Source organism: Cricetulus griseus, chromosome 7 (genome assembly GCF_003668045.3).
Source record: "Cricetulus griseus strain 17A/GY chromosome 7, alternate assembly CriGri-PICRH-1.0, whole genome shotgun sequence".
Classification (NCBI taxonomy): domain Eukaryota; kingdom Metazoa; phylum Chordata; class Mammalia; order Rodentia; family Cricetidae; genus Cricetulus; species Cricetulus griseus.
Window position 1 is genome coordinate 57,337,104 of NC_048600.1, and position 26,506 is coordinate 57,363,609.

The following is a 26,506-nucleotide window of genomic DNA, read 5'->3' on the forward strand; positions in this document are numbered from 1 at the left end:
ATCTATTCAGAAAATGGAAAATATCCTATTGCTATCACAATATTTTTTTTCTGGCATGGGGAGATGGCAGTGGGTAAAACATGCTATGCAAGCCTGGAAATGTCAGTTCTAGTCCTCAGAACCTATGTAAAGGTAGATGTAGTAGTGATGTATGTACCCTCAGCACTCCTATGGAAGTGAGAAATCAGACACAGAAGAATCCCAAGATGCTCATTGGACAGCTAGTCTGCCATATGACAGAACAAACAAGAGAACCTATCTCAGACAAGGTAGAAGACAAGGACTGAAGATGGAGGTTTCTGTCCCACCAGGTCCCACAGTCATTTAGCCCCAAATAATCACACGGAGGCTTCTATGAAGTATAAACTGCTTGGCCAATGGCTTAGGCCTCTTACTGGATAGCTCTCTCTTAATTATAAACCCATTTCTATTCATCTATGTATTGCCAAGAGGCTGTGGCTTACACATAATCCAGCATGTTACTACTTTGGCAGCAAGGTGTCTCTCAGAGGCCTCTCTCTCCTCTCTCCCCAGCCTTCTCCTTGTCTGGTAGCTCCACCTATCTCCCTGCCTGGCTAATGAGTGTTTTATTCATCAACCAGTAAGAGAAACATATATACAGAAAGACATCTCCCATTAAAAGACCAATGCCTGTGTTGGTCCTCTGACCTTCACATGTGCACCACATGTGTATGTTTGCATTCACACAGAAACCTGTACATATAAACACACACAGGGAATGTTTTAAATGATAGATTTTACTTTATTTACTTTTGATATTTAGAGATTTAACTCCTTCATTTTCAGGAAAGAGAGAGGTGGATTATTGATCATGATCTATTTTAAGTGTTAAAAGACTTGTATTCTGGTTATCTGTGCCACAATATTTAATAACAGATCAAAGGCAAGGAACCTAAACAGTCTCTAATTTGTTTTGCTGATTTTGCAATTTAGGGACCAGTTCTCAGACTTGTAACATTCTGCTATCCAGACAAAATATTTTTAAAGACAGAATGTGTTAAATCTTCACATGCCATATGTAAAGACATGGTGCATGCATTTGCTTGAGGGATATGTTTGGAGCACTGTTAGATGAATCTATTGATTGTTAATATACACTGATTTCTGTTGCTTGTATCTCTGTAAACACTGTTTACAGTCTAATATGTGATATTCATTGCATTCTTTGTTTCTGTGCTCATATGTTAAGATTCGGGGCTTAGAAGTATCATTGTAAAAGTATGTCCTCATTATACAGAATTATTTCACCTGAGAATATCCAATGATGAACTTCCTGTGGGTCCCACAAATTATTTTTAAATAAATGTTAGCACTAATTTATTAAATGAATGTACTGTGCATTTTTAAGGAACATTATCCATTCAGATATAAAAGAAACTACTAGCCTCAGTAGAATTTTTGAGGGTTTAGAAATATTCAGTGGGAAAAACAGAGATGTTTTGGGGAGATGTGGTACATGAATATTGGAAAACTATTCATTTCTTCATGATGACTTCCTTACTGACATGAAACCCAATATGTTACACTTCAAATATTCTATATTAGAGGGGAATATTTGATGGCATTCAGCACTACACTAACTAACCACTTGAATACTTTATTTTTCTGCTTTTATTATCCCTTACTCATGATATAGGGTGATGTGATAATGTGATTATGTTTCATACATGGAGAAGATTCACAGTCACATAGATTACATCTGAACCTCATGTGCACTACTTCCTACAACAGAGAGGAAGATGCTATGCTATTTTCCTCAGCCTTTGACATCTCTGTGGGTCTAATGAACCCTCCCTTATGACGTTGTGTGAGACTGAAGTGTTTCAGTAGACTTGAAAATGCTTAGATTGCTATTCACATATCATACTATTATTGCAGGTTCTGATAAATACAGAGGCCATTTGCTACACAGGGTTTCAGAAACAGCTGTGTTTTTTACTGTTTTGTGCACTCATGTGTGTTTCCTCTTACAGATGGATACACAACTGACGACATTGAGTTTTACTGGCGTGGTGATGATAATGCAGTCACAGGGGTGACGAAGATTGAGCTTCCTCAGTTCTCCATCGTAGATTATAAACTTATCACCAAGAAGGTGGTTTTCTCCACAGGTTTGTAGCAAAAGGGAAGGGTTTAAGCAAAAGAAACTTCATCATATTTTTTCAGGATTCCTTTTCTTGGGTCTGTATCCTAGGAACCAACAATACGGAAGCCATGTTGCAACTCCTATTTTCCAAGTGGCCCCATTGTGCCATTCAGAAACACACAGGTATATTCTGGAAGCAAATATAAAATAGAGAACAGACCTTCTCCTCACTTCTCATTTGCCAAAGATAAGAGGGATGATAGAAAGAGGGAGGAAGGAAGAGTTGGATCAGATTGGTATTTTAGCACATTTTCTCCAATCATAGTTTGCAAAGGACAGTTCATATAGAACCTATTACTAAAGCATGGCATCCTCTAAAGACAGTAGCCTACAAAGCCACATTTTCTTTATATGATGGGATTTTTATTAGCTCCACCTTCTTTTTAAACTAAGGCATTCCAAATGTTTAGATGACCTGGTTCCCTTATTTCATACATCTGTGATATTGTGGGTGGCTGCATGAGCTCACCTACAAAGGATGCAAGAAGGCATTCATTTTCTAGAAACTGCTTCAGTAGAAGTAATAAGCTTACTGGAATATTCCTTTTGCTGTTTTCTTATTGAAATTATTCCAATAGTCACATAAATAGCTTACCCTATCTCTTGTAGATTTGGAGAATCGACTTTCTGCTAAGGATTCAGAAACTTGTAGAACTGTAAACCACTTCGAGCAAAAGCTGTGTTTTGACTTAGTGAAAATACAAAGTTGGCTCTAGCTTAAGTGAGGTGGAAAAAACAGCCCAGAAGCTTTCCATAAGTCTGAGGTTTCCAAATCCCTATAACTGGGTGTAAAGGACTTCTTTGTCTCTCCTGACTTTTACAATGTGAACCTTTTACACTCCAAGACTGTACACTGCTGTATGTATTCTTTGTAATGTTAACTCCCCAGAGTTTCACAATCAAAGGACTCAAATCTAAGAAACTTGTTTTGTTTGATATTGGGATGGGGTGTTTTGTTGATTGGGTTTTTTTGGAAACCTAGTGTATACTAAGAGCTATGTCCTTAGGATGGCACTGATTCCTTACATCCCATAAACCTTATTTAAAAGTGGTAATGTTCTACATTTTCTTGAGTGATTTCTTTACCTTAGACTCGTGTTTCTCCACCTTCCTAAGTGCCTCTCATGTTGTGGGAACCAGCCATAACATTATTTTTATTGCTACTTCATAGCTGTAATTTTGCTACTTTTCTGAATAGTCATGTCAACTTCTGTCTGTTTTCCAATGGTCTAGGTGACCCCTATGAAAGGGTCTTTTGATGCCTCTAGGAATTGTAACTCATAGTATTAGAACCACTGCTTTAGACTATAACACAAGCAATTAAATTGATAAGAAAAGAAAAGGCTGTATACTGTGAAAACCCATGCAGCTACTTGGGTGCTGATCACAAATGGAAGATGCCTCCTGTGGTTTCTGAAGTTGCTTTTACTGCCATTAGAGCCTACAGCCTTATTCTTATGCTAAAAAAAAATACAGGCTAAATGTTGTAAGAAAGAATTGAAACAGGGGACCAAGTAACTGCTCCAAATTGCATTGTCCTCACAGTTGCAGAGAATGAATGCCTTTGATGTAATATATGAGGCTGAGCAGGAAGAACAAGGATTCTTTAGTTGTTTGTAAGAACAGGATATATTCCACGCTTGAGTCCTCCTGCTCATTAAAACACATGGGATCTCAAACTGGATTTACAAGAAAAATATGCTCCTCACCAGTAGCTAAAACTACATTTAGGGAAGAAGTACAAAGTTTTTATGGGCCTTACCCTATAGATATTGATGGATAATGATGATGCTCTCAAATTGCCTTTCTAGGTTCTTACCCCAGATTGTCCCTCAGCTTTAAGCTGAAGAGAAACATTGGCTACTTCATCTTGCAGACATACATGCCGTCCATTCTGATTACCATCCTCTCTTGGGTCTCCTTCTGGATTAACTATGATGCTTCTGCTGCACGAGTTGCATTAGGTAGGCCATTGGCAAACTATTGAGTCATCTCTCTCCATTTCCTATCTCCCTCTCCTCCTTCTCTGCATGTCCTCTATCTCCCTCTTCCCTGTCTTTCCTTTGCTCTAGTGTGTGTGTGTGTGTGTGTGTGTGTGTGTGTGTGTGTGTGTGTGTGTGTGTAACATGAACTTTCCTTTCCTCACCCAGAATTTTGGGTCACCCAATTAAGACTGGACTTTTCCCATTGCAAGAGTTCAGCTGTGAGTCTTTGATGATCATCTGATTCAGCGTTAAATCAATTAAACACAAATTAAAGTTTTACCATGTCAAAATTAGTTAAAGGCAGAGCTGTTGGTAATGAAATTGGTTTCATCAGTTTGATAGTCTCATCAAAATGTATTTCACATAATAATGCTTGCATAATTGCTCAGTCTGTCTCCATGCTTCTTCTCCTGTGAAATGCTTCCTTTATCCCCCACCCCAGGAAGGAGATTTGCTATATAACAAATGTATAAGCAAATTTTTTTCTGAGGGTTTATTCATGCTTCAAGGCAGGATGTAGAAGACAGGAGACAAAAGAGTCAAAATACTGGGACATCCACTGTAGAATTGTTCATCATATGCCTGATTTGTTTTTCTGTCATAACACCAGATATGAATAAATTACAGTTCATAAACATTTTTATGATATTTAAGTAACATAAAATGTATGACCTCTTGCACAGATTTTACTATTTACATTTCTGACTATTCCCTTTAAAATAAGGGATTGTTTGACTTCATCATAAGATCCCAATTCAGTCATTACACTGGCATGAAAACCATTCATTTTGCATCCAAAAACAATTGCTTAGCATCTAACATGTGCTGACACAATGAGGTACTGAAAATGCATTTCTCCTTTTCTGAAAGTTACATTCTAGCAGGAAAAGATAGGTAAGAGTCCTAACAGCAAGGACATGGAAGCAGCCTCAATGACTACTAAGAAAAGAATGCATAATGAAAATGTGATCCTAATACACAGGGAACTTTATTTAATTGTAAAAAAATTGAGGAAAATTTGATTAATCTGGAAATTATATTAAGTGATGTTATCAGAAAGAAAAATGTCACCTTTTTAACTTTTGAAAACCATAACTTTTTCACCGGGCATTAGTAGCACGCGCATTTAATCCCAGCAGAGGCAGGCGGATCTCTGTGAGTTCGAGGCCAGCCTGGTCTCCAGAGTGAGTGCCAGGATAGGCTCCAAAGCTACACAGAGAAAACCTGTCTTGAAAAACCAAAAAGAAAGAAAGAAAGAAAGAAAGAAAGAAAGAAAGAAAGAAAGAAAGAAAATCATAACTTATAATGTTTATATGTACAAGTATGTGCACGAGTGTAAATGAAGCTGGAAATGTAATGATTCGGGGACAAAAAGAGTTGCTGAGGAAAAGAAAGAGAGCGACAGAGTATATATGAAAGCAGAAAGTTGGGTAGTAGAGTGGATAGGTAACAGTGGGACAGAGGACTGGAGGAGAAGATGGAAAACGAGCAATACAAATAATGTTTGAAAATGTCATAATAAACCTAAAACTCTGGATACCAATTTTTTAAAAAATAGAAAATAAGAAAGTGAAGAGCTACAAAACATAACATCCCATGAGTTGACAGATACCAGCAAGAACACTTTGTATCTATGCCTTGAGAGTGTTATCATGATCAAGGCTGACCTCACTCAACAGTTGCTTCAGGAGAAAAGACTTAAAGAAAATAATGATCCAGAAAAATATCTGAGTGGTGATAGTCCAAGCCCCTGACAAAAGCTCAGGGGTTGGAACAAACAGGAATATGAGTGGGACCCTGCAGAAGACTGGAGAGAAGTCATAGGAAAAAGACAGTAGGTGATGGTAGACTAAGTGGTCATGAAGGGACTTAGAGGTGTGGTTGAAAGCTTTGGTTTTATTCCTCATGATGTAGAGACACTTAATATGTAAATGATAGGATACAATTTCAGTTCTGTGTGGAGTAGTATTGAATGCTGCGAGGTTAGATTGAGATGGATCAATGGTGAGAGTGGGAGGCAGGAGCAGTGACTACCAGGAATAAATTATGTCTCTGTCATGTGTGTTCTTAGAGTAATTAACTGCCTGTGTAGACTAACCACAGACACAATTTCTATTTAGTAATTTTGTGGTGGTCTCCCCTCAGCATTGAAAGAGCCACTGGAGAAAGGTAGATAGATACGTAGTCATATCTCTGAGCTGTTTTATGCAAAGATAATTGTTCATAAAACACTAATTAAGAATTGGAAGCAATGAACCCTGCTTTCATAAAATAAAATTCTAGTATCTATTGTACAAAGAAGTAACTTATCAATGCTTCAACAGAAATGCCTAAAATACCTTCGTATTTGAATCACTTATTATTAGGTACATGACTATTTTCAAATGATTAATAGTCAGCAATGCCATGTTTGGTAAATGCATAATATAGTATTACCTGTAGGAGAAATGTCAAGGAGTGAAAGAAAATTGAAAGAATTTCAAAACAAACAATAAAGAGCATGTGAAATATGACAGAAAACACCTTATTGAAAGTAATACTGGGGACAAGAGTAATTTCATGTAACTACTCATAAGGTTCTACTAATAACAAAATTAAAATCATTAAGGAGACAGAATTAAAGGAGAAAACGGCACCAGAGAAGTCTTTAGAAAATGAAATTAAAGTTTTGAGATGTTATTTAGGGTAGCTGGGAAGGTGAAGGTTCATGGCATCTGGGTTCAGATGGTGTCAGTACAACTTCCCATCTGTGTGACTGTTGCCTCTGTGTTTTTTCTGTTTTCTCATCACTATTTTGCTACAAAGCTGGAGTGTATCATATAGAGGACTCTGAACTCCGAGTGATTTTACCTTCCAGTGACAGCTTTGAGACTAATTGCTCTCCACTGTTAGAGATCCCTGCTAACTGGACAAGAGATTAGAGCCTGACCCAGAGTGACATTTCCAATAAGGACCTATAACTTGTCTGTGTCTCACATCTGTGTGTCATGTGTTCAGCTGTCCAACTCAACAAGAGTACTCTGGTTCCTGTTTCTTTAACCCTCTGCTTTCAGCTTCTAAATGTTTGCACTAATTTGTGTTTCATCTGTATAATGTATTCATAGATCACAGAACTATTTCTGAAGTTTTACTTTCACTTTTAATTGTTTATATGGATCATCATGGAAACCTTTTAACTGGGAATCTTTGTCCCTGCCTTATACTGTGTCCCTCCATTCCTCACACTGCTACCAGAGTGATTTTCCTAAATTCAATGTGCCCATATTTGTGCTTCCCAGTCTGTATCTGGCCAGCATTTGGTGTTCTCTTTCATTTAGCAGGCCCTCATTTGACCTCCATTCTTCTCTAAGAGATCTATGAAGATCTTGAAATCGTGTTAAAGAGCCCCCTCAAACCCTCTCAAAACCAACCTTTACATGAATTTTGTTCACCTATGATGTTCTGTAGTCTTGGGTAACCTTTCATCTCCAGTCTCCAGCTGCCTGGGAAACACTCACTCATTCTTCAGAAAGCACCCCTATAATCTACAGTCTTGTCCCTGACACATCAGGAATCTGAACTAGGGTCATCTCTATACTAACTTAGCCAAAGACATACATGTATATCATAATATTTAAGTCATATTTCTAACCCCAAACTTCATTAATAGCTACAAATGGAAAAATAGAATTAAAGGAAATTTCTCATAACAATTCATGTTCACTGTAAGTGAACTTATGCATATATCCAGGGAGGGCCATTAGGCTGCTGCATGATAAATCTCCATCAAATATATCAGTATACATAAACAAATACTACTGGCTTTTCCAGCTTTTGTGAGAACAGTAAGGAAACATGAATGTTATTACTCTAATTTCTCCTCTTTTCTTTTTTTCCAGGTATTACAACTGTCCTAACAATGACCACAATTAACACCCACCTCAGGGAGACTCTCCCTAAAATCCCCTATGTAAAAGCCATCGACATGTACCTAATGGGGTGCTTTGTCTTTGTCTTCATGGCCCTTCTGGAATATGCTTTGGTCAACTACATCTTCTTTGGGAGAGGACCCCAGCGTCAAAAGAAAGCAGCTGAGAAAGCTGCTAATGCCAACAATGAAAAGATGCGTCTGGATGTCAACAAGGTACATTTACAGGGAAACAGTTCTCATTGCTTATGCTCTTGGAGTAATTCTATAGCACTTGATAGGCTTCCTAAGACATAGAGAAACGGGCCTGGAGAAGGGAATGGTAATATCCTCCCAAAATTACATAGCTAACAGATGAGAGACAAAAATTGACTCCCTAAATGTATCACCCATGCTTAGGTGCCCTTTCTGTTAACAGTAGGGATGCTCAAACTTTATTACCTGATAACCACACAGGCTGTTTTTCTATACATGAGAATTGTATGCTTAATTAATTTACATTTCTCTAAATTTACTTATTCTTTTAAATTTACTTAAAAAGAAGACTTAATTTCAGCTTACTCAGTAGTACTTGCTGGTACCTGACCTTAAATATAAAATAAAACTGATTATTAAACTGTAGCTTATACTACTAAATGAAGGCTCTGGATGTGAGATCCACATTCTCTTTGATTTAAAATAGAAATAAACAACTTCAAAAATGTGTTAATTACCTACCAACAACAACTTGAGATGTTTTTCCCCTCCAAGTAATCAAAATGATAAGAAAAAGTAGGGAAAAGAGGAGTAATTTTCTCAAGTGACGCAGATTACTTAATGCCATGCCCATGTACCACTTACCCCAGTGTACTTCCCTGTATGAGCAACCCCCCTCCAGCACCCATCTTCATTAAGTCAAGCAGGATAAAAGACTTCCTGCACAGCCTTATACACTGTTTCATCTTGAAGACAGATTTTCATCTCAGTGAAATCTCCTGAAGAGAATTTTTGGAAGACTGAATCCTGGGTATCTCCTATGTCTGGGCATCATACATTTTACAGGTTTACTGGGTTTTTCTTGTTTAGAAATTTTCTCTTCCAGGTTTTAGTAGCAGTCTCAGTGGAATGAAGCATCTCTGGTCCAAATGTAACTTCACCTGGCTTGCTATTGCAGTGCTTTCTGCCATAAACAGAATAATTATGAGCATATCTTCAATTTCCAAGTTTGAACTTTTTGAGATAAAATAATGTTTTCACTTAACATCTGCTGTAATGTTTATGAAATAGTATGTAATATGGGAATCATTAAATAGTTCACGCTGATATCTTGGAGATGAAGAATGTGCTTAAACCACCTGTACTTATTATACATAACATTAATTAACTAGGTCACTGACATCTTAATGTTTTTGAGTTCAGTTTAATTCCAAGGATAGAACACAAGTGACCTCCACCATTGGAATTTGCTTGTAGCCCACTCCAAGGAAAATCCTGAGTCGTGTTCCCAATTTAATCATAGGTCTGATATTTGTTTATAGACTATTTTTTAATTAAAGACTCTTCTTCCTCAGAAGATGATATTTATAATGTTAGATTTTATTTGTAATCTCTGAAAGTCAATAAGCATGGAATCTAGGAACTGTCGATTTATTACCAGTGATCAAGTATTCCATAGCTGGAATTTTTAGGCTGGTAGACAGCAAACAGCCAGCCTAATGGAATGGCTTTCTGAATTTGACAAATGAGAGTACTGTTAAATCCTTTTCATGATTTACCAACTATTGTATCCTAAGTACAGATAACAGAAAGAATACTAAATAAAACTGTCTCCTAAGACTAGGGTTTGAAATGAGTTTAAACAATTGTCTAATGCAAGACTGATTTAATAAGATAACATTTGATCCCTTTTCACCTTCATCTACCTGGTCTTTTCATACTAATTTGCATTTAAATGATAAATTTAAGATTGAATCAATGGAGATTTTAAATAAATGAAACCTAAAGGAGCCTTACAAAGTTTTAAATTCAATTGTTTCCAGATGGAAGCAGAGAAAAGCTCACGGGATAGGCACTTTTCAATAATGAAAAGTCCATCCTACTGGCTGATGGTGGGCACAGTGCAGTTTTTGACAACAGAAGAATGCCAAGGCAGCTCCTAGTACAGTGGTTCTCAAAACAGGGCAGTTTGTCTCCCAGAGAAGTTTGACAATGTCTAGAGACATTTGTTTTTTGTTGTTGTTGTTGTTTTGTTTTGTTTTGTTTTGTTTGTCAAGCTAGAAAATGACTGTTGTTACTGGTGTTTCATGAGTGGCACCCAAGGGTGTCAGTAAACATCCCATAGTACCCAGAATAGTTTCTCATGCTGCAGAATCATCTGGCCCAGAGCACCCGACCTTCCTACTTCAGACCTGAAGAAAGTGACCTTTCCCCTTGCCCCCAAATAATATATTTGAGTTGGTTTTCTTATTCTTTAACCTCATAGTTTGACCATTGCATTTGATCAGAACCCCAGTAAAGCTATCAAGCACAATAATTCCACATCAAATTTTGAAACAATCAGGTTTGGCCATATGTGACAATAGAAGGAGTCAACCAGTCTGGCCTTCAATTCTTCATCTGTAAAGTAGGGTAAATTCTTTTGTCATAATGTTATTATGAAGAAATTATTTGAGTATTATTATGATTATGTACAAAGAGGGTAAGAGAGTCCTAGTCATTCATTAAGTAGTATGTGTCAATAAAAATGATATTTTAAACACTACTTCTTTCATACTAAATAACCCATCTACATACCAATTAGTACTGATTGGCTTGATTTTCCATCACCAAAGTAGAGTATTACCTAAAAAAAAAAAAAACGAATATAAGTATGTTAGAAATTATGATTACAGCAAGAGTATCATCTTTTCAAAGGTTGTTAGCTATAAAATTTATAGCAAACCTATTGTGTCAAATTCTGTCAGTCATTTCATAGGGCAACACATCATTTTGATTAGATTAAGACAAAAAGATGCCCATGTAGCATTTAAGATACTGACTTTCCTTTCAACCCAGCATGAAAGGTCAGAGGAGATCCATATTGAGTTCTGATTATGCAATCCTTTCTTTTGTGCTGGTATCATGCATAATGCCACTATTTCTTATCAGAAATGTCCCTTCTTTTCAAGCATAATTCTAAGGTTATTTCTCCCCAAGATTGGACACATAATCAACTAAGTATTGTTATCTCCTCCAGCAAAGAAAAGAATCAGCTGCTAGGAGAGGGATTAGATTTTTTCCCCTGCTTTGATGACTTCCTAGAAATGGAAAGACTGGGTCTGTTCAGCTGCAGTGATTTTTAAACTGCAGAGTCACAAGGTCAGGGTGGAATGAGACAGGGAAGGTCAAAAGGGAAAGATGAGGTTGCTTCTGGATTTTCTTTTCTTCTCTTTATCAGTTGCTGTTACTTTTTGAAAATATATTTCAGCTTTTAAAGCACTTCTCATCCTGTCACTTAACTAAGAAACCAAAGCGAATAAGGAAAACACACAATAGTTACAATTGCATAGGAAAGTTAGCCAAGGCCCTAGTACCTGCTCTGGGTCTCCTAGACCATAATTAGTGTAGGCTTCACAGCACTGACAAAAACAAAAGAAAATTACAACTCTCTCTCCACATTAGTCCATCTGTGCAATCAGCTTACTCAACTTAAACTCCAGCAACTTGCTCATGAAAATCCAAAACTGAGTGTCTCTTTCACCTCTCCTTATGTAATAATCTGTATTGTAAACTACTAAGAATTTAAAATCAACTTCAAACCAGTGTCTCTTTCACCTCTCCTTATGTAACAACCTATATTGTAAACTACTAAGAATTTGAAATCAACTTCAAACCAGTGTGTCTTTCACCTCTCCTTATGTAACAATCTATACTGTAAACTAAGAATTTAAAATCAACTTCAAACAGTGTCCCTTTCACCTCTCCTTACATAACAATCTATAGGGTAAACTACTAAGAATTCAAAATCAACTTCAAACCAGCATGAGACCTACTGATATTTTCCCCATGTGTCTTCTACACTAATGCAAAACATATGATATACCCAAACCCCCAAAATGAGAAAAATATGCAAAATCTATCTTGGTGTGAGCAAAGCCTATCTGTGTGTCCTTGGAGGTTAGGTGTGTTTGTGTGTGTGTGTGTGTGTGTGTGTGTGTGTTTATGATAGAATTTGCTTTTGGCTGATTTGCATTCATGGCTAAAGTTTTCACACACACACACACACACACACACACAGACACACACACACACACACACACACACACACACACACACACACACCTTTCCTTGCTTTCTGCTTTGTGTGCTTTCCTGAGTTCTTTTTCTGCTAGTTGCTAAGTATTTGTATATTTGAGAATCTAGTCATTCTTGCTTTTTCAGCCATGGTTACTGCACACTTGAAATCCCTCCAGTCTGCTTTTCGTATTGTTAAACCTACAGCCACCAATTTTCTAAATAAAACTCTTCCAAAAAGGATCCCCATTTGATGTTCTTTATTCTACATTAGGGTGTTGTGACTCTATATTATCCTTATGACTTTGCTGAATCTTTTGTAATGCAAAGCAACTAAGACCTTTTCAATGCACACCTACTGCTTAGAATTAACTTTGAAAATTCTTTTGAAACCAACTAATCAGCATTCTCCCATTCTCCATTAGTATTGGTCTTTTTCTTTATGCTTTCTGAAGACCAATAGCATTTATGTATACCAAGCTCACCTTAATTGCTAGTGCCATCAGTCAACTTAATTAGCACATTTTCTACTTTGTCTTCCAGATCTTTTATAAAGATATTAAACAAAATGGGACCCAGTATCGATCCTTGTGGGACCCTACTGGAAACCTCTCCCCAACTAGATGGACTACCAATTACGATTTCCCTCTATATACGGTTAGATAGCCAGTTTTTAATCAATTTATTTCAATTTCTGTTTGGAACAAATTTGTTTAGCTGTTCCCTTTAAAATAATGTTTGGCATCCATAAAGATAATCCATAGGCATGTGCCCCTACATTTGACTCTAAGAGAAATCTCCTCTTAAGACCTGCTTGAGTATTCAATATAATACAGCTGTGTGGGCATCAGATTTGAGAAATTATTGCAATTCTAGAGAACAAAGCAAGTAGGCTGCATTTGTACATGCCTATTGTTTATATGAAAAGATTGTAGTATCGTGATATAGCTTGGCTTTCCTTGGTTTTAGTGTTGGGTGTTTTGAACAGTTGAGTGAGTAAGAAGTTAAACGTTTCTTCTGTTGTTTGGAATATTAGAATTCAGAACCTTTATGTTCTGCCCTAGGTTATTTGTAACCAAGATTGTTACATTTGCATCAAGTCCTTGCTTTATTGTTATCTACTTTTATAAATAAGCATTATTTTGGCAGGCCTGGCGCTATTGTCATGAGAGATAAAGACACTAATTGAAAGTATTCTGTCTCAAAACTGGTAATTAATCAAGTTTCAGTCTATTTTTCCTAATACTTAGAGCTGGGGTTCTGAATCCCCATGTCTGTGACCTCGGTTGATAAACAGTCCATCATATTACCTTCCAAATAAGAGGAAGAGAAAGAGTACAATAACCCTCAGCTTTCTACTTGATCATACACCACTAGCCTGTTGGCACATTTTGATTTTGTGTTTTAATGTTCATTTCCTGATGGAGATGAAGTGATACTGACTGCTTTTCAACATTTCCTTCGAGGACTTGATGCCTGGGGGTTCCCACGTTGTATGTTGGAATACTTTGGCTTCAATAGTACTGACACTTCTTTCTTTGGTCTTTGTGCTGGTTGCAGGTGTGAGTGCTATATTAGATGGCATCTTTGTTTTGGTACTTCATTGCTTTTATAATTTCCATTGCTTGTTAGGAATTTACCTGAGAAATGGCAATATGTTCTGGAATTGGGACATTTGAGAGTTTATCAATCCTTGTTTTCATCTTGATCTGTTCAAGATTCTGGAACCTATGGCATCTGTGCTTTCATGCGATCATGATTGTGTTGTTTCTGCTGTGACTTTTAAACATCAAACTCTTGTTGAAATGAAAGTAGATTGCTTTGATCCAGCACCATTCTGTGAGGAATGGCAATCACTTTGAATGCAGTACTATGGAAGTTGGTATTTAGACTATTATAATGATGTTTGAAGAATGCTGCATTTTAAAAAAAACCTAATTGAATTATTATTATTAGTCTGATGATTGGATGAAACACCAAGAAAATTCAGAACATCCTATCACCATGAGAATACTATGAAGAAATTTGGCCTCTTATTGCAAGTTGTTTGAGTGATAGCTTGAAAGAGTAAATACTCTATGAGTAAATGATCAAGACCCTTGTTTTTCAAGATCTGGTTTCACACACCTGGTTAAAGAAAATGAGCAACAGTATACAATTAAGTATGAAGTTCAATGTTTTATGATTTTGTGTGTTTTCCCAGATATATCTCTGTTCTCTCCTTAAAGTCTTTGTTTTAAGTTTGTAGTCAAAATTTGAAATATAATTTACTGAGGGTTTTAAATAGCTTTATTAAATTAGAGCTGTAACATGCTAAATAATCAAGATGTTTCTGGCAATCACGAGAGGCAGTAAAATGGCTGAATTTTTATAATCAGACTGAAAGGGTCTACATTGTGTTATTGTCTTCCTGAGCTGTGGACACTGGATATTCTAATGTTTTAAGTTCTTTGGCAGAAAATGGAAGTTACTAATTTCTGCCTTATGGAACTGCTAAGATGACTGAGGTAATTATTCTAAGGATGTATACAGTACCAGGCTAAGAGCACCCAGTTATCAATTAAAAATGCCTAGTAATATTGGGATGGTGGCAGAGATTTAACAATGGCAAACACCTGTATTCCCCCCACAGGTATAACCATCATTAACACTGCCTTTGCTTCAAGCTTAGTGCTGTTCTTTTTTAGAGATAATCATCTTCTATCATCAGATAGATCACTAATTTTTCACATTTTCAAGTATAAATCAAATTAATGGTGGCAATATTTTATACTGAATGCCAAATCCTGAGGAGTGTCTACTACAAACAACTGTAAAATGAGCATCATCTTGCTGACATACTTTGTACACTGTTAATTCCTGATATAGAAATAGAACACTTTGGATCCAGAATGAAATGACAACTATTTACATATCACTCCCTATATTGTTCTGTTTGTGGTTTGCTCTATGTGTCACCATAAAGAAGTGTGTCATATGTATATTTCACCATTAAAATGAGAAGAAAAAAAAACAGAAAGCACACATTTTATTCTGCCCAATTAAGCATTACAGAGAGGGAAGACTAAAATAACCCTAGATCTATTTTATCTTCTGTCTAAAAAGTCATATGGAATAAAACAGAAATTGAAAAGTAGAGCTAACAAACAAAAGCAACACTTGCCTCCAACTGAAGCACTGAACATCAAATATATGTAAATAAAGACAGGGTTAATGCAAACAGAGTTCAGAGAAATCTACCTAAGGTACAGATAAGCAAATAGGAAAACACGGTAGCAAAATATGAATCAAGATGAAGAATTCAAACCAGGAAACAGCATAGAAACACTGGAAGAGGTAAATGAGGTCAGGAGGAGAAGAGGCCAACAAGAAAGAGACAAAAATGGGGGAGGAGGGAAGAATCTAGCTGAGAAAAGTTACATCTCAAGATTATTTTTATGATAAAATTTATATGGAGATTAAAATGGAGAAGACACAAAAGATGAGAAAGGGAACAAGAGGGGATTAAGGGAAGAACTGGGTGGTAGATTGAGGCACTGTAGCCAAGGCTGACAACCTGAGTTTAATTCCAAGCCCCACATGGTATAAGAAGAGAAAGTATTGCTACAAGTTATCCTCTGATTATCTCACACAAGCATGACACAGGGACATATACAAATTCCCCACACACACACACACCCCACACCCCACACACACACTCAGGAAATGGGGGGAGGGCACGGATCGGAATCGATAGTTGTAGAGGCTAGAAAATGTGTGTAGAATGTTACATTTGCATCAACTAAAACTAATAGGATCACTATAAAAAGGTAATCCCCCACCTTAAAAAGAACATCTAGCCCAGACAGTTTCCACAAGAAATCCTTTCAAACATTAAAATTTGGTTAACTTCAGCTGTACTAAAATTTTTGCAGGACATAGCAGGAATGAAAACTTATAACTGATCTAGAAGTTCACTACAAATAAGTAAGGGCAAAATCCTATTAAAAGTCTATAAACTATAGATTTATTTAAATAATGAATAGCAATGGAAGGATAAATCATTAGTTATTTCCAGAGAAGACCCAAGCTAACTTTAAGATGTGTGTTATCTTGATGTACAAGGATAATATGCATAAAAGTTGAAAAAGTGTAAAATTTCTCCCCCTGTAGACACAAAAAAGACTGTTCATGAAACTTCAGCATCTATTATTGGCTATAAATGAAAGATAACTTGGCAAACTGGACAATTGTATCTCCAAAAGAAAGAAAATTAATATCGTCTGATAGCGTTCAACTTTAAAACAAATGATCAACCTCTTAAAACTCCTGAACTTATAGTGAGGCACACATAACATGAATATTTAGTTCCTCATTCTTTCTTATGCCTGCATTTATCCATGCATGAGTTATTTTACAATAATTATTTCACATTGATAGAGTCTCAGATTATAGAAAATGAGGTAAAGTTTCTATTGCCAGGAAACAAATTTCTTCCTGAGAAAACACTGAAAGGCTTATGAAATGTTTATTAAATAAAGAAAAGGAAAGAATGTGTGTTCCATGAGCAGCTCTGGGGATCAACAGCTGGCATCAATTTTTTATTAACCACCTTCCTATTAATATTGAATTATTTCACAACAAGAAAAAAATGCAGCACCTCCAGCAAGTTTCATGTTCCTGAGGAAATTCAGGATTGATAGGGCCTGTGCTACAATGAGGTTTGCAAGATAGCTTGATGCTTATTTAATTTTAGCAAAGGGTACCTAGGGAAAAAAAAACAAAAATGGACTCTGACATGATTTTTGAAATCTCTCTGGACAATAAACAAGCTGTCTATTTTCCTCACTTCTACCAGCTCTGAGTATAGATATTTCTGGAAGATGGATGAGCTCCAGCAGCTTTCCTCCCTAGAGTCAAAGGATACCTTAAAGAGGAGTGTGGGCTGAACTGAGTCAAGAGAAGGGAAGGCAGTCAGGCTCAGCTGCCTCCTTGAGAGCATGCTGTAATATCAAGTGCGCATATAAAAACACTACTTCATGGAGTATTTTACGTTTTCTCAGGCTGGGAGCAAAGACTATTATTGTTATTGGAAACATCCATGAAGTGCACTATGATTATCTAATACATGTCTTCAATATGCTCTGTTTAAACTAGGGTAATTAATGTTCTAATACTTTTTCACTATTTAATTCTAGGAACCTTCCAGTTCTCTTCTAGTTCTTCCAACGACATACAAGGTGACCATGAACTGTCACATCCCTGTGTGTGGGGTATTAGAGCTTCCTCCTTCTGTCTGTGAATACTACACATTATCTAACTTCCTTCTCTCACCCCCTAAAGCTCACACCTTCATAATCTCTAGTAGTCACAGTTCTACACTCAGTGACTCTTTTTAAGGCTAAGGGATTACTTGAGAATGCTGGTCTAACTGAAACCAAACACATGAGTTTTGTCCCTGTGACAGTATCTCAGCTGCACTTTGTTCTGTTTCTAATTGCCTTCGGCAGAGTAGCATAGAACGTCTCACAAGAATACAGATTTGGAACAAACATCGTGGATGTGATGATAGTTCACAAAATATTTATCAAAGAATTGCTCCTAGAGCATGGCAATCTCTATTTTGGTGGCTTAAGGGTACAGAGAGTTCTAGCTTGATGGATCCAGCTTCACCTTTGATTGGAGACAGCCTATACTTCAAGCCCCAAGACTCATTTTTAGTAGTGTGTGTTTGCAGTGGAAGGTTAGTGATCGCCAAAATCCCCTTTTGCAGTTTGGTCATGAAGTGGTGGTCTTAAGAATTATACCAGAAGGCAGGCAGAAAGTTCTTGAAAGAGCAGCTGGTAGTTGCAAATGGTAACTATGACTTTGAACAGTTAGAACAGGAGGACAGAGTAGCGAATGTTTTCTGTTTTTTAACATTCACTTCTAAATTCTATGCTATCATATCGCTGGGTCTGCTGCACTTTGCCATGGACACTATTAGATTATTCTAATAGTATCAGTACTCATAATGAACTGTACACTAGTTCATTCAATACACAGATATTATATGCCACTTAATTTCACAGGAAGGGCATGTGGCATTCAGATGCATGTTCAGGAAAACGATCAGAGAGTAAAATGTAAGTTTTAATTCTAAAAAGAAAATTTAAGTGGGAAAAAGTTACTCTTCCTTCCACTGTAAGAACAGCATTTCACTCTAAGGGGACATTTGAAGGATCATTTCATTATTAACAAAGAGATTAATCCACAAACAGAAGAAGTGACTAGTCCAAGGTCACACAATAATAAGATAACCAAGGCAAGTGCTCTGACAGCACTGTCTTTGAAAGTGCATAATAATTTGATCTGTGGGACACTTCAATCTCTTTATTCCAACAAAAGATGCCTCTGAGAAATGTGGATACAAAGAACAGCATTTTGGTAGACTGGAAACCATTCTGTCCCCAGCTTTGTCCACTGTGTAGCAATGAGCATATTATTCAAGTCTCAAATATTGATATGTCTTAAAAGCACATACTTAATAAGGCTGTATAAAGTCAGAAATCAATGAAGTCATCTGCTTGAAGTATCTCCAATTACCCACTATCCCAAAACACAGTTACATAGAAGGTCATCTTTAGACCACAATATATGAATCACCAATATTCTATATAACCCATAGCTCTATTTCTGGTTTAGTATTAGGTCAGAATTTCTGATTGCCCAAGATGTTGTATTTTAGTAAAATCTCCAATGAAGTCACATGACCACAAAAAAATGTTCTCCTTTATAAAGTTTCAGGGCATCAAGTGAACACAGTGTTCTGGTACATCTTCTAATTTGTTTTTCATTTCCATGCTCAAAGTGTAGCCTCTGTGATCCAGAGTTTTAGCAACATTTACTGTCTGCCATCATCATCAAACCTTTGAGCTAGGGGAAACTGGCTGTTAGAATGGGGCACAGGGATTTTTGATAAGGCTGTATCAGATTAACAGCAGTTCTCCTAAGGAGAGAGTTGGGGAGGCAGTGTATTGGGTGCATTTGACAAGTGCTCAGTAGGGTAATTCAGCATGTAATTGGCCAAATGCACAAAAGCCATCAGAGCACAGCTGAGTAAGAAATTGTTGGCTGCTGTGGAGTTTATAGCTCCCTCTGCAGCCCCAGCTTTCCCCTGGAGGGTTTATATGGAGCCTTACTTGTGATTAACCCAGATGCTTGAGTGAGGAACATTGAATGTGTGTGCATTTTCAGAGCCTCATTTTTTTCTTTTAAATCAGATATCATCAACCTTTAGAATGTCAAATGACATGGTCACGGCTAGATGATTTATCACAATTCCTTTCAACCTTCAACATACACAAAAGAAACTTAAGGACCCTGGTAGGGTGCAAACTCTTAGTCTGTAGGGTCGGAAGTGAAGGCTTCAGATTCTGTGATCTCTGCACACTTCCCAGTGATGCCACAGCAACTGATCTATGGTTCCTATGAAATAGCAAAGATCTGGCTGAGGGAATGCAAAGAAGTACTCCTTGATGACTCATGGCTGTTGCTATGATATCTACACTGAGGATGCTGCAATTGAGTCCAAGAGCAGCTGGTCCATTAGCATTGACTATCTTGAATTTAAGAACAGACTTCACCTCCTTAAATTCTTTCATGTAACATGCAGAAGCTGAAACCCAGAGATTTCAGTGATATATCCAAGATCCCATATAAGCCATTAAGTTACTGGGCTAGGACTATATAAAGCTGGAATGCATGCCTAGATTTTTTTTCTCTCTCTGAGTTGCACATTTTAATCACAGATTGCATGTGAAGCTGTTTTAAAATAACTTTCCTCTCGCTTCTATAATTGTCAGAAGTAGTCACAGAATCTAATTTGGATTCATAAAGTCAGGGTACTCAACCTCAGTGTAGCTGAGTCTCTGGAAGAACGCTGTGACTTTCACTAAAGAATTTCCCTGATCTTCAGTTCTTTTGTTTGTGAGATTAACAGATACACACCTAATGGTTCAAGTTTTCTGATGCTAGAGGAGGCTCAACGACTTGAAAACACATTGAAGAAGTTGGGTGACTTAAATAAATTCAAGAAGACTTTATTTAAAATGTTGTAAGATATCATTAAACTTTCCTCAAAAGATTACTACTTTTAGCCCTGTAGGATACAATCCCAGAACTCAGAGCAGCTGAAGCAGAAGGACAGGGGGCAGTCTGAGACTAGTCTAGGTGAATTCCAGGGTAGCCTGGGCTACAGAGGAAGAACTTGCCAAACACACACACACACACACACACACACTCTCTCTCTCTCTCTCTCTCTCTCTCTCTCTCTCTCTCTCTCTCTCTCTCTCTATCTCTCTCTCTTTGAGCCTTAGGTGAAATTTTATCTGAAGAGATGGCTAATTATTATAATGAGATTCTTCTGATTTTCTGCCACTGATTAATGACAATAAAACTAGAGAGAGGGAAGAACCAAGCCAGGCAATTCCAAATCTTGCTTAGAACCCCTTGTTTCTCTGGGCGGTGGTGGCACATGACTTTAGTCCCAGAACTTGAGAGACAGAGGCAGGTGGATCTCTGCCAGCCTGGTCTACAAGAGCTAGTTCTAGGATGGGCTCCAAAGCTACAAAGACAAACCCTGTCTCAAAAAAACAAAAACCCCTTGTTCTGATACTATACTTTTGTATTAGCCAAAAGATTTCATGTTTCCTCTTTCTTGCCCAGAGGAAGTGGTGGGCATTTCCTTTGTATGCAACAGCCCACTAGGAAGAAGTCCCCCTTGTCTTAGGATATTTTGTCTTTTCCATTGCAACACCCATCACTGACAAAGGGAAAGGGAGGAGTAATGAGTTTGCCTTAAAACCATCAGGCTCACACTTGTGACAGGCAGTCACTGTTACTCCATCACAGTGGAAGTGTAGATTCATCTGGCAACTAAATCACTAGAGAGAAGACATCAAAAATAGTGTCTGCCTAAATGAGTTTGGAAATTTCTACTTATTCTATGTGTTGTAGATTTGGAAAGTTACCAAACCCTTAGGAACGGTGACCTTTTTATTATTTGACCATTGGGGTTACTGTCTAATCCCATGCCAGACATATGGCTGGATCTACTGAGTTAGTTAGCTTTCAACTGCTGTAAAATATAATCTGAAACAAATCTACTTGTAAGGGCAAAGGGTTATTTGTCTTACAGTTTTAGAGGTTCACTCCACATCTCATTGCTCCTATTGCCAGTAAGAACATATTCACATCATGGTAAAAATAACTTGGCATAGTCAGGATTTTTAAAATTAAGAATATGTTTTTTTAAAAAGGTGCATGCTCCTTCATGAGCATGCCTACAGTGACCTATAACCTCCTAGTATGCCTACCCCCTAACCATTACATTGCCTCCAAGTAGCACCACAGGTTCTATTCTAAGCCTTTAACACGTGGGCCCTTGGAGGATAGTAAATACTATAAATCAATCCTAAAGTAGCCAAAAAATAACACTCCATTTTGTGTTGTATTAGTTCTCCTGAAATCAGCATACAAAACAATGGGTTTCATTATGTTTTCATAGATGCTTCCGTCTCATTGGTCCTCCTTCCCCACTTCCTTCCAAATCCTCTACTTCCATCTGATGGTTTCCTACCTCCCGCACCAATCCTACTTTTGCTTTTGTAGCTTATGTATTCTGTCACCTTCTTTTCATTCCTGTATTTTAACAACTAGGAAACTGAGGTTCAGTGGAGCTGCGGAAGCCAAGATCATGCAGCAAATTGGTAGATGAGCTAGAATTCAAAGCTGTCTCCACAGCTTATATCTGCAAATTTGGTTAACTACATAACTGTCCTTGTTTCTATTCAAATTTTAAATGTGACTGTACAAAGAGCATGCACAGAATGTGAATTGCATATAATCATTATCATCATCATGAGGCTGTCTTTATTGATGTGTTTCGTTTGCTGGAAGAGGTATTTATTTTCCATATATAAATGGAAAAGAACTAGTCTGAAAATTTAATTTTGTTGATGTGTGCAGTCTGGGCCTTCCAACACTGAGACTAATCTTGTTGGCAGATTATGAGATGGAATGTTTCTAGTTCTTTCTCACCATTGTAGGCATAAAGAAGCAAACAAGGTTCCCAAATTAGGCAATGGGAAGATGAATGATTGACAGTCGTTTTTCTTCCTGTGAACACTGAGCTTTTAACTTGAGACACCTTCTGGCATATTAAAACGAAAAGATTCCCAAAGCTTCACACCAGGAATCAGCTCCCTGACAGAGGACTAGAGCAAGGAGAAGCACACCTGGATTTGATGCATTTGTTCTGTGAGAAGTGCTGGAGGTGGTATTGCATACACCCCCCCTCTACAATTTCACAGGTATTAGGCACTAGGATATGTTTCAACAGGAAAAAAAAGCAAGGAAAAGAAAACTTTCTTGATTAACACATGAGTGCAACTCCTGACTTCCACATAATAAGGTTTAGTAGCCATTGGTTCATAATACTTGAAGGTATTTGAGTCATCTCATGTAATCCAATAGGATTAAATTATTTTATTTGACAATTGAGTAGCCTCAGAAAGGTTAAATAAACCTAGGATTATAGTGTGATGAGCCTGTCTTTACACAGCCTGATTTTAGCCTGAGCATTAAGTGTGTTCACACTCCTAAACATAGTAGCCCTGTTTCAGCCCCAATGAACATGCACTTAAGCACTTTGTTTTTTTTTAATTTAATATTTTTATTTATTCTTTAATAACTAAAGGCATGTGCATAACATATTTTGATTATATTCACCCCCACTACTCTCTTTTCCCACTCCCACCCCCTGGAACCTCTTCTTACTCTTAACAATCTAATTAGAGATGCTTGTATGAGCATTCATGTGGGGTTATTTACTGGGGTTATTTACTTCAGCTACACCGCTGAAGAAAAAAATGGCATCTCCTTCTCTCTCAATAGCCATGTAGTTCTTGATAATAGGTTCTCACCTAAAAGTGAAGTTACAGGCTGGAATGTTGGTGCTGCTTCGAATTTTTGCAAATATTGTTCAATTAATTACATTTGCTGTGAGTTTAGGAGTCAACACCTATAAGCTCTCTTCTGACCCTACACTTATGCTACACATATACTCACACACACACACACACACACACACACACACACACACACACACACACACACACAAATAATAAATGAATAATACATTTAAAAAATAAAGATAAAGTAAAAATATTGGTGCCATGACTAAAAGTGTCATGAACCAAACTTTAGACTCTTTGCTTTTGGATAAAAGTTAGAAGTGAATTACAATTTCCTTGTGACCTAGAATGGAATCAGTGGGTAGAATTCTATGTCCAAACTCATCCTCATTTACTTATGAGACAATATCTATTATGGCAAGTTTTAAAACCCAAGTACAAGAAAACAATCACAAGTTCCTCCCTCAATGAGCTGGTTTGATTTAGACAACAGCCTTGAAATTAATTATAACCTTTAAATAAACTTAAAATTTGACCTAATGTACATATTGTAGATTGAAGATTATAAGAAGTATGGGAGTATGGCTGGAGACACTAGTTATCCCTCTTACTGATGTACCCTATTACCATACTTGACATAATGTGTGTGTCTCAGGAAAAAAACACACCTCCTCTTCTAGTATAGCTTGTTATTTTTGCCTTCCTTGGTTCTGAATACTAAAAACCATTGACTAGAATGTTTCTAGCTTTGGGAAGAAAACAAAAACAAATTTCTTCTCAAATTGGGAAGTTGTGAATTACAAGCTATATAGGATAGGTAAAAATCATTAGGAATCTGCTACCTACGATGCATTGGGGTAGAGGAACCAGTTAATGGAAAGATTAGATCAATTTACTGATTCTAGCTGGGGGCTTCTGTCAGTAGAACAAATGAAAACTGAACTGGGAGAAGCTTTTGTCTCATTATTCTATGAGTTATTTTGATTAGATACATAAATTCTCACATCCATTTCCTTGAAACTTGTGCAAATCAGGTCTTTAAATGATGAAATGCTTTAAGTCTGTAGTCTTGCTATTTGGCAGACTGGGAAGCAGGAAGAGGTCTTGAGCCTAGAAATTTAGGGTCAGTCAGGAACAATATAGCTATACCCAGAAAAAAAGGTTTTGAACCTAGGAAAGTTCATTGTGAAAGTAGACTCTATTTCCTACTCCATGGGGATCTGTGATGATTGAAGCCTCTTGTGAAGACAGGAATTGATGGTGTGTATAGTTTCAATTTTCTTTCTTCAGAAATGTTCAAAGGATACCTATTGCTTTTTCCCACTGTACGACAAAGGTGACACCTTACTTTTAAATTTAATACACATTTTACTAAACCAACAAGAGGTGTCAAGAAAGAATTTGACCAACTTTCAAAAAATTATTCAGAGTGTGTCTTGTTGATTGTGCTTTAGTAAAATGGGATATAGACGTCTGAACTTCCTCTCTTCCAACTTTAACATCTACTCTCTATCTCAATCCAACTAGTCTATAGAAACACAAACCAACTATCTGTAACTAATATGTCATTCTCTATGTAGATCATGCTTCAGAAGATGTCAATGAATTTCTGTGAGAATGAAAGGATTGAAAAAAATCAGTAGGCAAACCACAAAACAAAACACAAAAAAAAACCTACTTAAGAATTTCTAGTGTGTAGGAGCTACACAATTTGCTTCTGCAATGCCCTACACAATGAGAGAAAGAAATGCTAGGGTTTTTGTTTGTTTGTTAGTTTTGTTTAGTTGGTTGGTTGGTTTTATTTTTCTCCATATATAACTCAGGCTGGCCAGAACTCGAATGAGATTCTACAACCTCTTAGTCTTCAGAGTGCATGCTGGAATTAAGAATATGTTCCCTACATGAAGTTTAAGATAAGACTTTCTTGTCTTAATTCCTAATAGCATTCCACACATTAGATGAAAATGTTAGTTGCTAATTATAAATGAAATGCAGCTATGGAAGAAGTTTATATAAATTAAACCTAAAGGGACTATTATGCTGTTCCCCATGTAGCAAACACTTTACTGTAATTTTAACCACCAATTCATGCTGAAAACTTTTTATTTAGATGTAATTAAGGTAGACTATCATTTAGTCTAATTACTCCCTGACAGAGTGTTCTGTATTCTCCATTATGTCTGCTTCTAGATTGTTTGATAATCCCCATAGCCCAGATATGAATGAGTGATCCAAGATTTAGTATAACAGTGCCAGAGATTCATCTTCGCTTTATTTTGAATGTTCATTGGTACCTGCTGAGGTACTCAGCATAGTGGATCCATGGCATCAGATTTTCCACATCTCCTGTCTTGAAGGATACACAGATTTGGGGAGCTTACCAAACAGGTTTGAACCTAGGGTACAGAGCTAGCAAAGGTTTCCCCAATCCACCTAGATTTTTCTGGCTAAAATGCAATATGGGGTTGGGCAGGAAACCTGTCTATAATTTCAGGAAGCGCCAGTAGGAGAGTCCTGGGGACAAGAAGTGAATAGTAGTTTTGAAGAACAACATAAAGGAAGAACAGGGGGTGGAGTAGGAAGGAGGAAAGGAGGAGGGGGAGGAGGAGAAAGCAAGACAGATTTAGAAAAAAGAAGAGGAGAAGGAGGAGGAGGAGAGGAGAGGAGGAGGAGCAGGAGGATGTGGGAAGGAAGAGGAGAAGGAGAGAAAATCAGAATTGGAAGCTACTGTCATTGCACAGGCCAGTGTTCTTGTCAATGCTTGCAACTTTGCAAAGGGCAGGAACTCTGGGAGAACGATCTAAAGGGTAAGTGTGTCAATTCAATAGACAGCCATGCCTATCACAGAGTTCACAGTACTGAATCTTCACTAATTGAAAGTATTATGAGTCCTGTCATCAAGGAACTTTGAAGGGAAGAAACTTAATCTGCCCTTTGAAAATTATAACAATTGTCACGGTGTTTCCAAGATGCTGAAATCTACTTCATACTACTTTTTTTTACTCTGTACTGAAAGTAATTAGTACAGTACATTTTCTACTGATTATTTATAAAGATGAGAAGAGGTTTTAAACATGTGATTATGCCTGAAGTAATCCTGAATTCATTTCTGATACAAAGAGTGGCTCTAGAATGATGGTAGTGCTGGCCAACTTAATAAAAAGAAAGCAGATCTTACATTCATCCTGGTTTCTGTTAAAAATCACATTTTTGTTGATGGTGGTGTGTGCCACAGAGTGCTGTTGAATTCACAAATGAGTAT

The 26,506-nt window shown here is 37.1% G+C and overlaps 1 protein-coding gene across 3 annotated transcripts in view; it reads left to right on the forward strand.

The window, feature by feature from the left end:
- LOC100766244 (gamma-aminobutyric acid receptor subunit beta-2) overlaps nucleotides 1-26,506 on the forward strand; it is a 211,774-nt gene that overhangs the window by 176,028 nt on the left and 9,240 nt on the right. Inside the window, exons 6-9 of one of the 3 annotated variants that reach the window (XM_035448008.1) lie at nucleotides 1,995-2,132; nucleotides 3,979-4,131; nucleotides 8,031-8,275; nucleotides 12,854-12,967. In XM_035448008.1, the coding sequence (XP_035303899.1) occupies nucleotides 1,995-2,132; nucleotides 3,979-4,131; nucleotides 8,031-8,275; nucleotides 12,854-12,967 (650 nt within the window). Of the gene's footprint in view, nucleotides 1-1,994; nucleotides 2,133-3,978; nucleotides 4,132-8,030; nucleotides 8,277-12,853; nucleotides 12,968-26,506 lie in introns of all 3 variants that reach the window. The other 2 variants (XM_035448009.1, XM_027425237.2) reach the window with 2 other exon arrangements.